Here is a 12,623-nt window from a genome sequence, read left to right on the forward strand (position 1 = left end):
ACAAGATAATAAGTTTGTATACACCGGTTTTTGTCCGATGTTTTTATTAAAATATGTTTTGTTATTTTAATTATTATTATATTATTATATTATTAAAATATGTTTTTATTTTAATTGTTATTAGTAATATTAACTACTATGTAATTAGTTTTATTACCATATAACTAAATATTATTATAGGTAATGATATTAATATTAGTATTAATTACCTTTTATTTTATTAATAATTATTAATAATTTCTTTCAAGATAATATGTGATTTCTTTTTCCTTTTATATGTTGTATGTTACGTAATTTATGTATAATAAACCTTTAATATATGTATGTATATATATATTATTATGTTAATTTGCAAGTATACCTTTTATATATTTATAAACGTTTTTTTATGTTTATTCGGTTTACCTTTTCTATGATATATTTGTAAACATTTTTATATACTTACTAACAATATTAAAATTATTATTCCATTCTAAAAAAAATTACATATTTCCCTTTATCTTTTAAATGTGAAGTAGAAATAAATCGAGGGAAATTTCTCTTGTCTTAGATGTTAGGGAAGTCGAATTTTCTCGATTTTATTTGCATTCCATGCTAAATATCTAATTTTACATTTTTGTTATTTGAGGATAATTTAATTGTCTTAGATATTAAATATTAGGAAAACTAGAATCTTGTGAATTAATTTTTTTTTCATAAAAAGGTAAATGAATATTAATAGTCATTTTTATGTGTTTGTTTTTCAAATAAAAATCTCGGTATTCGAGGAGTCCTTCTTACTCTAGATGTTGATCAAGTTGAAATCTCTCAAATTAACCTTAGTTCCGAATTTCGTTCATCAATTTTATGTATTTACTTTATTATCATTATTTAGGGTTTAGAGAATTAAATAGTGAATTTTATATTCAACCTTTTATGTTAGAGAATTCGGGAGTATTTTAGAGAACTTTAGATTTCGATTTTTAGCACAATTCGTATAAGTTTAAATGTTTTATAAAATAAGGCAATGTTTTTAGTATTTTTCTAGATGTTGGAAAATATTTGAAATTGCCCATAACAGATTTATCTTACAATTTTTAATATAAATTAATAAGGAAATTTTAAGTTTTCGATAGTAATTATGGGTTCTCTTAGTTGTTAGAGGATCCAGGATTATATATATATATTAACATAAATAATACATCTATTGTATTCATAATAGACAAAATATTTATGATCAAGTAAACGTCGTTTTTACGAATATCGTAAGGGTGATAATCATTCCTCACACGTAATTATGCTTCCAAATTAAATTATGATTGTCACATGCCTTTAAAAATTTTGATGACTCAATCACTTAAACTGATTGACGACTTCTTCTAACAATTTAAAGATACTTAACGATTTTTATTTATTTATTCGGGTGATTAATGGTGCGTACAAAGTGTAAAAGTGTTTTAACTTTTTTTTTTTGGAAAGAGAAAAGAAAAAGGAAAGGGCTAAAGTAATGCAAACATGAATTTTTTTAATCGTATTGTATTAAATTTTTTTAAAACAAAAGTAATTGAGCACAGGATGAGGGATTGAGAACTTGAGCTGATCACATGAAAATAAAATTAGGCGGTCATTTATTCTTCTCAAAAAGGTCCTAAATCGGTATTTAGTTAATGAATTAATTATCTTTGTAATAAAATTTACAAGTTCGAGTCTGTTTTAATTTAAGATCCTATAAATTAACATAATATGAATTTCACAATGAAATATAATACTAAAATATTTTTTATATAAAATTCATTATAAATTCAAAATAATAACATAGGCAATTGGAAAGTGGGTTTGGATTTTAGAAATATGATATGTCATAACTTTTTTCATGATAATTACTCTAATACGAGAAAATATGCGCTACAAATTAAATGATTTTAATAATTAAAAAGATAATTATTATCTCTAATTTTGAGTTTGAACCTATTATTTTGAAGGAAGAGGAGAACTAAAATACAGGTATTTTACGTCAAATTAAAGGGGTGGTCTTTTTTTTTCAGTGGTACTTGACGACAGTAAAGATGAGGAAGAAAGTGATAATGTTGAGGAAGGAAGATGAGGAATAAATTATTTTTAGGGATGGGTAGTAAGGTAGTTGTCTACCATAAAAAATTTAAATTACTATATATTTTAAATATTTTTTATAATTTATTTTTACTCTCTAAAATTTTATAAGTTCATCGTCTTTTCAAGTTGTACTAAGGGTCGTTTAGATTTAGAAATGAATTTTTCACGTTGAAAATTTGTAAGAAAAAATAATTATAACGATATCAATGTAGAATAAAACAAGAGTAAGATGTGAGATTTAACGTTGTTCAGCTTTTTTATCTATATAGATGAGAGAAATAATAATTTACTATAAATGTAAAGATTATAAGTATTACAAATACATGATATTACACTCTTACATTATCCCTACAAAACTATCTATGCAACCTAAATCCTATAAATAGAGCAAATATATAAGGGCATGTGAGTAAAACTAAATATCATATGCATCTTTATTTGTATCCATTTTAACTTATTAGTGTAAAACTAAAGATCTGACTATCAGATTTGTTTAATATGTCAACCTATAAACAACTATAGTAGTTCTGACACAACAACAACAACAAAACCCTATTCCCATATGTAATGGGGTAAGGGGAGGTAGGGTAGTAGGCTGCCCCCAATGCCAGGTTGAGAGCAGCTTCCGTGGAAGACCTCCGACAGTCAGAAAATTAAAAATAAAGATAAAATGCAATGCATGTATAAAAATAAAAAATAAATACATAGTTAAATAGTCTTCATATGCAGTCTACATATGCACATCTGTAATGAGAATTAATCCATGCAATTAAATCCCTGCGTAAAAAGCTCTGCATATAGACAGAAACGTAAGATCCAACTAAAATTAAAAAGAGGAAACATGAAGAGAAGAATACACAGAAGTCAACGATAGCAAGCAACGGGAAGAAATAAGGTCAAATGGGTTAAAACCTAAACTAAGGCAACATTTCTCCAATACCCTAGTTCTTAGCCTTCATAAATTACAATGACAGAGACGCATAAAAAGTAGAAGTCATGGAAATTTCTATAAAGGTATTAAAAAAAGACAGAGATGATACACCCTAAGGATGTGACCCGTACTACTCAGCTACCCTGATCTTAAGTCTCCATACTTTCCTATCTGAGGTCATGTCCTCGGTAAGGGTTAAATCATTCAAATCAGTTTTCAAGCAGTCTTCCCACTTTCGCCTTGGTCGTCCTCTCCTTCTGGCACTGTCGACTGTAATCGACTCTACCCTCCTGATCGTATCCGACGGTTGTCACCTAAGGACATGCCCAAACCACCGTAGTCTTCCCTCCCTCAATTTTTTGGATACAGGCACAACCCCCAAGGACATCCTAATAGCAGAGTTTGGTGTCATGTCCCACATAGTCCTACCACATGCCCATCGAAGCATTCTCATTTCTGCGGCCTCCATCCTCCTTACGTGACCCTTCTTGATTGCCCAACATTCTGATCCATACAGCAGCGTTGGTCTTATTGCCATTCTATAAAATTTTCCCTTAAGTTTTAGATGCACCTTCTTGTCACACAAAACTCCGGTAGCAGCCCTCCACTTTAGCCATCCCGCCTTTATACGATGTGTAACGTCATCATCCACACCCCCATCTTTATGTATCATAGACCCTGGGTACTTGAAACAATCTTTTTGAGGGGAGAACGTGTCCTTCTATGCATACCTCTACATCTTCATCGTTTTGGTTCCCACTGACACAATTATACAAAACCACTATAAGTTCCTCTCAACTATTGGAAAATGGTGGATTCTTCTCCTTATCTTTCTTCTTAAGTATCCTAACACCTTTTCTTTTCAAGAAAATCATAAGTCAGCGATCATTCTCTAATCGGTTGTGATTATTCATCCAAATTAAAAAGGATTGACTATCAATAGTCTCTAAATTAAACTTATTTCCATCAACAATTGGTGTGATGAACGTTGATCACTTTTGATTTGAAGATAGATACCCACAATCAGAACAACCAAACTTGCTTTTCTTCTCATTTTTCTCATAATTTCGCAAATCAATCATTCTCTGAACTCGTTTATAACTAAGAGCTACACTGGAACGTCAATGGGCCAATAGACTACTAATCCTTCCTAACATTTATCAATTTATGGTAAACTACATATTTGTACCTAAATTATCAATTTTGTTTCGTTTTAATACCTAAACTTTTATTTGTTTCAAAATCGTACCTAACGTTTACTTTTTGTTTCATTTTAATATGTCGCCGTTAAAAACTTAAGGGAACTACTGCACACGTTATTTTTTATGGATAAATTACATCATTCATCACTTAACTATTTTCTTACTCTTTTTTTGGTCATTAAAGTTTAAAAGTTTTCAATTTAACTATTCAACTTTCAAATTACTCATGTTTTAATCAAAATGAAACAAACAATAAACGTTAGGCATGATTTTGAAACAAATGAAACTTTAGGTATTAAAACAACATAAAATGGATAGTTTAGATATTAAATTTGTGGTTTACCCTTAATTTATTTACTAAAGGAGAAGTTGGTGACTTTATTTTTTGGGTTGTCTTAAGTACGGCAACCTTAATATACGATTAAAGAAAAACGCTATCGAAAATATTATTATTATTTTAACATTTCCGGTAAAACGCTACCTAAAAAAATATTTTTTTCTATTGAAAATGTTAATATTGAGTGCTACCTAAAATGTTTAACATTTCCGGTAAAATGTTACCTAAAACATTATTTTCTAAAAAAATATTAATATTGGGTTTTACTGAAAATTAGTTAGCGAAAATAATATTTTTGGTAAAAATAATATTTTAAACAGTATTTTATCAAAAGTATTAAAAAATATTAATTTTTTTATAGGATCTTTTCTTAACTATATGTTAAGATTGGCGTACAGTAGAACTAACATAAAAATTTTTAATTATTGGATAAGTAAAGAATAAATGAATAACAAGAGGAAGATAACAACATGGTTTTTAGAACCGGACCGGTTAGCGAACCAGCCATGCTATCGGTTTATTGGTTCAATCGGTCGAATCGGTCCGACCGGTCGGAAGAACCGGACGACATCATAATTATTTAAAAAATTAAATAAAATACCAAAAATATTTAATAAAAAATAATTTTTTATATCACAAGTCATATTCAAAGCAAGTCATAACATATATAAGTTAAAAACTATAAAATCAAGTGAAACAAAATGATTTAAATTAACTACAACCTAATATTTAAGGTAAAACATATTAAATAATAAATATAATTATATAATTATAATTAAAAAATAAATTTGGGGCTAAACAAATCATAACAAAATGATATTGTTTAGTTTAATTTTTTTAAAAACAATTCCACATGACTAAGAAACATAGAAAAACATCCCAAAAGTCTAAAGAGTAAAAATATGAAAACAAAACAATCCCACATGGCTAAGAAACATAGAAGAGCATCTTAACTAACTTCTATAAATAATAGAGGTAATTTGGCATTCAAAATCATGGAACATTTGGTGAGCATTGAGTGAACTATTTTTTCACTTCATCAAGCTCGAATTTTAGGCTTCAATCGAGCTTCTAATTTTTTTTAGTTCAAGCCTTTTTGAGTTCTAGTTGAACTTGATAATTTTTAGCTCGTCAGTTTGAGTCGAGTTGAGCTTACTTTTAAAGTTTTTAAGTTCGAGTCGAGCTTAGTAATACTCGAGTTCGACTTGGCTCGTTTAACAAACGACGTCGTTTGGTTGAATTTATTTTTAAAAAATAAAAAATAAAATTGACGATTTTTCTCAGTTTTTTTCGGTTTTCAGTCGATCCGATTCGAATAGTTCAACAATTCTGGCCGGTTCATTACTAGCGGTTCAACCGATATAGAATGAACCGGACTAAGTAGCGTTTCCGGTTAAACCAGTTGAACCGGCCGATCCGGTCCGGTCCAGTTTTCAAAACACCGGATAACAATGATTATTGATGATTCCAATTTCCAACATCCAACTAACCTTCTGAGAAGCAGATCAGAGAGGAAACAAGAAGGGTAAAGTGAAGATGGGAGCAGAGCAGGCACTGAAGAGAATTCCACGCATTAAGTTCCCTCAAAGACACCCCAAATCCCCTTCTTCAGGTTATTCTTTGGGTTTCATCATCTCATCTACGCCTTTTACTGAGTTGAAAAATTGAGTTGCTTACCATTCTACAATTTGTGCTCTGAAATCAGCCTCTGGGTTTCCTTTATCTACCTTAAAAGATCTGGCCTTGGGAAGTTTCTTGAGCGTTTAATTGAATTCACTAAATTTTGTTTCAATTCTTTACCTTTTCTTCCACGTTTCGTCTGTTGCAAATGGTCCACTGTGAACTGCAGATGCTTGATTTAGAATATACTGATTTCGTATTCCTTCATTGAGAGTTGCCATTTTTGTTATCTGAGCATTTCATATGGATATTTGCTAAGAACACTCACCGTTGGTTTTAATGAAATCTAGGCAAGTGGGATGGATTTGATTAAATTCCAACACGCACCGGTCTTGCCTGAAAAAGAAAATAGAATACCAAATTAGATTTCACCATGAAAGTCGAAAGATTCGAACCCCAAATCCGAAACGATAGCATGTGTTGGAAACCAAATAGCTGGAGGATGCAAAGCATATACATGTTGAACACAAGCAACCTACCAAATTTTGCTGTGATATAATTACATGTAGTATTGTAACATTGCTGATGTAGTTCTAGTCTGTTCTTTTCCTTAGGATGATTAAGGATGGATCGTTTCGAGAAGTTAGTGATATCAGAAAATAAGAGTGATTTATGTATTAGATATCATTGATTATCAATTTGTTATGTTAAGGAGTTTCAGACCAAGGATTACATAATCTGAATACAGGCCTTTAGTTGAATGAACTAATTCTTGTACTAAGTCTTAAACTCTTAACTAGAGAAGGCAGACGGGTGGATCGGGTTCGGTTCTAGTCGGTTTTAAGTTGTTTCAGATTTGAAAATTTTCCTCTTTTAGGTTTGGGCTATGTTTGTATTTTGGCTTGTTAGATTCTTTTTTAAAAATTTTGGGAAGATGTAACCATTTTAGCATATTCCAAATCACTTTTAAAGTTTGTTGTGTTGTATAGGATCTATTGCTGAAAATCAAGCACCAAGCAAACATGCAGACATCGTCGATGGCTTGATTGCAAGGTCAAGTTCAGACGTTCCTGCTCCGCCTATCAACACTGCCGTGGGAGGAAAAGCATCTCTTCTGCCGAAACGTACTCCTGTCTCTGAGAGGGAGATCGAGGCTATTATGGTAAGTAATATGATCTCCTTAAAAGCCTATCATCACCGTAAACACAGTCGCAGATTCTTGCTTCATTATAGCGTAGCTAATCCTTTAGAGTTAAATCCTACAAACCCGGAACATAATTTAGTTGTGTTATGCTATCTTTCTTAAGAGGTATGTATCGTCTAGCAAGTTTGAGATTAAAACCTCAGCATTTCCCTTATTCTTGAACTGCAACCTTTTTAACAACACAAATAAGTAAAATAAACACCCAGAGCTGATTCTAACATGTACTTCATTTCACCACCTTTCAGTTAGGGGGCTGCTTCTGAGTTTTCAGCCGACAATGCTAGCTTTTCAGAAGCTCAGAATAAAAACTTCTTGTCTGTTACTTTTCTCCGGTGTGACGGGATATTAGTTTTCAGAATGTAAGTAAATAATATGTAGAAGAATTGTTTGCTAAAGTTGGAAAAGATCAAAACATCAAAATTGATCTTTAAAAACCGTTATGGGTGATGAAACTTCATTCTCGACGAAATAATATGTTGCAGCTCGTTTTCTGTTTCAGCTGTTTTGTTTTCTCACTATCCCTATTCAGCCAATATATATACTGCTGTAAACACAGAAGACATAACATCCCCAAACCAGTAGCAGCAGCCATGGACGATGTTATTGGTTTCGCAAACCCTGTGACAAGTCCTCTGGTCGAGCTACCAAACCTCCTGGAATCCTCAACCTCAAACTAAACTGTCCAGGCCCTTTGTGCAGAAAAAGCAGTTACTCGGTATACTCTGTTATTAGATTGATCTCCCCTTTCAGCACATTGTCACAAACAATAACAATCAAGATTGCCTATGTACTGCCTTTGGCCAAGATTACCTATGTTGTTTGATAGGCTTTCTACCTGCTAATTCCACCTAAAAAGTCATTACAACTTTCCATCTCATCCACTATAGTCCAAGAATATTTTATAAATATATACACGATTTTCATTTTACACTTGAAAATCATTGAATTAATCACACATCAAATAATATTTAAATTTCAAAATTTCCAGGAAGAACCTAGTTTTACACTATTGTTTCTGTTACTGCAGACTGATGTTCTACTGAGGAATCAAGTCCACTTATTTGCCAGATTAATGGGCGTAATCTTTATTTGCTTATAACAAAGTGTACGTATGGGGTTTAATCAAAATTTTAAATGTAGAAATTCAAAAAGAACAGGTCAATGTCTCTCCTCATGTATAGTTTTCAAAATTGTGGTTAGCTAAGGGAGGGAGAGGGGAGTTAAAAGGTTGAAGAATAAATGGAGATTTAATGATGATTAAGAAAAAACTTATTAACATGTTTTAATTTTATATGTTGGTTCATATTCTACGTAACGAGAAGGGTTTATAAAATAATTTCTCCTAAACAACACGCCATCTAAAATCCTATCAATGAGTATATTCAATCTAAAATCTCAACCGATTATTAAGAATTTCGTGTTTATTCAAGGAGTGCATGACACGTTAAATATCTAGAAAATAGGGAAAACTACACGGGAAACCACTAAACTATGATAAAAATCAATGTGACAACTGAACTTTCAATTGAATCAATCATACCACCCAACTATTTAATCGATTCAATCAAACCACCGGCCGTTAATTTTTAGCAGAGGTGGTGACGTGTCCGTTAATAAAATTGGCATAATTATATATTTGGTCCTTAATATTTACATATTCTTTCAATTTAGTCACTATTTTAATTCAATTAAATAAATTTAACTATCCAATTAGAACATGACACGTGTCAATACATGATTGAAAGATTTTATTTATGAATTCTAAATTATTTAATTAAATAATTTTTCTATCCAATCAGGTGGTGACACGTGTCACCACCAATTGAAATGAAAATAAAGGGTGCTCAAGGAGAATCGAATCAGAGTATGGGGGATAAAGCAACAGACGCCCAAACCATTGTGCTAAAGGTCTCAAATAGTTTAAAGTTACAACAATTTATATTTATCTTTTAAAGGTTTGTTAAGGATAAAAAATTAAATAAATTATTTGTTTAAACAAATTATTATTTAAATTAATTGTAAACTGTTTTTTTAATTAAAAATATTAAGTTGTTATATAAATTAGAAAAATTTAATTTTTTGGTTAATTCGAAAATTGACCGAATTAACCTAAATTTGTTCAGTTCTGTTAATAATTTTCAAATAAATTTTGGTTTGATTATTGGTTAAAGAAAAAAATCGGTTAATTTGGTTCGGTTAATAATTTTCAAATAAATTTTGGTTCAATTAACCGAACCGAATTATCGATTTTTTGCTTCGATTAATTCGGTTAATAATTTAAAAAAAAATCGGTTAATAATTTTCAAATTAATTTGGTTTGGTTAATAATTTTCAAATAAATGTTGGTTCGATTAATCGAACTAAATTAACCAAATTTTTTCTTCGATTAATTCGGTTAATAATTTAAAAAAAATCGATTAATTCGGTCAGTTAATAATTTTCAAATTAATTCAGTTCAGTTAATAATTTTCAAATAAATTTTGGTTCGATTAACCGAACAGAATTAACCAAATTTTTCTTCTATTAATTTGGTTAATAATTAAAAAAAAATCGGTTAATTCAAGTTCAGTTAATAATTTTAAAATTAATTTGGTTTGATTAATACTTTTCAAATAAATTTTGGTTCGATTAGCCGAACCAAATTAATCAATTTTTTCTTTAATCATTAATCAAACCAAAATTTATTTGAAAATTAACTGGACCGAATTAACCAATTTTTTTTATTTAACCATTATTCAAACCGAAATTTATTTGAAAATTATTAACCGAACAGAACAAATTTCGGTTATTTTTTAAAAAATTTCTATTTTATACAACAATTGAATATTTTTAATTCAAAAAAATTACAATTAATTTAAATAATAAATTTTTAAACAAATAATTTGTTTACTTTTTATCATTAACAAACCTTTAAAAGATAAATACAAATTGTTGTAATTTTAAATCATTGGAGACCGCTAGCCCAATGGTTTGGGCACTTGATGTTCTATCTCCTTAAGACTCTGGTTCAATTTCCCTTGAGCAATCTTTATTTTCATTTCAATTGGTGGTGACACGTGTCACCATCTAATTAAATAGAAAAATTATTTAATTAAATAATGTAAATTCATAAATAAAACATTTCAATCATGTATTAACAGATTAACATGTGTGACCATATAATTGAATAGAAAAGTTATTTAATTATATAATTTAAAATTCATAAATAAAACCTTCTAAATGTGTCACCACCTAATTGAATAGAAAAATTATTTAATTAAATAATTTAAAATTCATAAATAAAACCTTCCAATCATGCATTGACACATGTCACGTTCTAATTGGATGATTAAATTTATTTAATTGGATTAAAATAGTACTACATTGATATAATATGTAAATATTAAGGGCCAAATATATAATTATGCCAATTTTATTAACGGACACGTCACCATCTCTGTTAAAAATTAACGGCCGGTAGTTTGATTGAATCAATTAAATAGTTGGGTGGTCTGATTGATTCAATTGAAAGTTCGGTGGTCACATTGATTTTTGACCATAGTTTAGTGGTCTCCCGTGTAGTTTACCCCTAGAAAATATAACGCAAGTCAGAAATTGTCAAAAACTTGAATCGAAGCCGCCTACTCCCCTCCCCCTACTTCAGAAGTTAACACATATAAGAAATCATTACGTACCGAATCCCTTGTTCATTGTATTGATAATTTAAATTTACCTATTTCTCAAAGGAAAGGTGTTTAAATATATACCAAGTATTCTAATCTTATACTTGGTTGTGAATATCACTTGTAACGTATTATGAGTATCCATTATCGAATAAGTCTTCATACTTTAAATAAATCAATCACCTTTAAAAACTTTTTTTTTAAATCAATTAATTTCTTTTTATCGTATCATTGTTTATAAATTAATTGTTATATTAACAAGCTTAATGATCATGTCAACACTATAATATAAATTAGACTATAACACTGACCACCCAACTATACCCCTTTCATTTTTACCATCATTTTTGAATTCTTGTCAATCAGACCATCGAACTATTTAAATGCATTCAATCAGTCCACTGACCATTAACAGTTAACGGACGTGCTGACGTGGTAGTTAATAAAATTTGGTCATACTTTTAATAAACTAAAATAAATTTAATCTTCGAATCAAATCATGTCACGTGTCAGTAGTTCCAAATATCATGACACGTGTCTCCACTCAATTGGAGGATTTAATGTATTTTAATTTAATAAATTCAGTTTCCACCAATCCGAGGGTGACACGTGTCACCCTTTTATTGGTGGAAATGAATTTATTAAATTAAAATACATTAAATCCTCCAATTAAGTGGAGACACGTGTCATGATATTTGGAACTACTGACACGTGACATGATTTGATTCGAAGATTAAATTTATTTTAGTTTATTAAAATTAGGACAAAATTGATAGAATATATAAGTAACAATGACAAAATGTGTAATTATACCAATTTTATTAACTGTCACGTCAGCACTTCCATTAATTGTTAACGGTCAGTGGTCTAATTGAATTCATTTAAATAGTTGGGTGGCCTGATTGATAAGAATTGAAAAATAGTGGTCAAAGTGAGAAGAGACTATAGTTGTGTGGTCACTAGTATAATTTACCCTATAAATTATCTATCGAAGGGAACAATTAATAAAATTTACGATTTCAATGATTCAATTAGATGTAAAAGAAAGACTTGATTGATTATTTTGAAAAAGGATCAAAGATTTTTATACTCTTAAGCCAAAACTAAAATGATCACCTGTGTATAAAATTATATTCAAACTCGCATTATATAGTTAATTAAGTAAAATTGACTGTAAGTATAAAAAAATATTTGTAAATTTTAGAAATCATATTTTTTTACAAAATATATTTGTAAATTTAAATTTTACATGTATTCTTTTAATAAAATATATAATATTCAACTAGTTTCACCTAATTAGTTTTCAAATTTATTATTTTTACTTTTTAAAAATATCATTATACTTTAATTATTAATATATAACATTTAATTTAAAATATTACAATTATTTAATATATTTTCATTCGTGGACATTTAATTACCACAAGACGACTGAATCGTTGTCCACATGTGAGAAATATGGTAGCAAAGGATGGTTGGAATTGAAGTCCCAAAGTAAACAAATAATAATTCATGCTTTGACAAAAATTATTGAAAATTCATCTATCAAAATCAAACACTTCCTTGAATATGCTCT

At 29.4% G+C, this 12,623-nt stretch overlaps 1 protein-coding gene across 2 annotated transcripts; it reads left to right on the forward strand.

Moving 5' to 3' along the window:
- The first annotated feature begins 6,030 nt into the window (after positions 1–6,030).
- LOC120139878 lies at positions 6,031–7,711 on the forward strand. Of its 2 annotated transcripts, none has more exons than XM_039154987.1 (3): positions 6,031–6,173; positions 7,180–7,343; positions 7,631–7,711. In XM_039154987.1, exons 1-3 carry the CDS (start codon positions 6,098–6,100, stop codon positions 7,646–7,648), a joined length of 258 nt encoding a protein of 85 aa, XP_039010918.1. In that variant the 5' UTR covers positions 6,031–6,097; the 3' UTR covers positions 7,649–7,711. The 2 variants fall into 2 exon arrangements, with proteins under 2 accessions (XP_039010918.1, XP_039010917.1); XM_039154986.1 differs by having other exon boundaries at positions 6,034–6,173; positions 7,171–7,343.
- The last annotated feature ends 4,912 nt before the right edge of the window (positions 7,712–12,623 follow it).

The sequence above is a fragment of the Hibiscus syriacus genome, unplaced genomic scaffold, assembly GCF_006381635.1.
Source record: "Hibiscus syriacus cultivar Baekdansim isolate YM2019G1 unplaced genomic scaffold, ASM638163v2 tig00110777_pilon, whole genome shotgun sequence".
NCBI classification, from domain to species: domain Eukaryota; kingdom Viridiplantae; phylum Streptophyta; class Magnoliopsida; order Malvales; family Malvaceae; genus Hibiscus; species Hibiscus syriacus.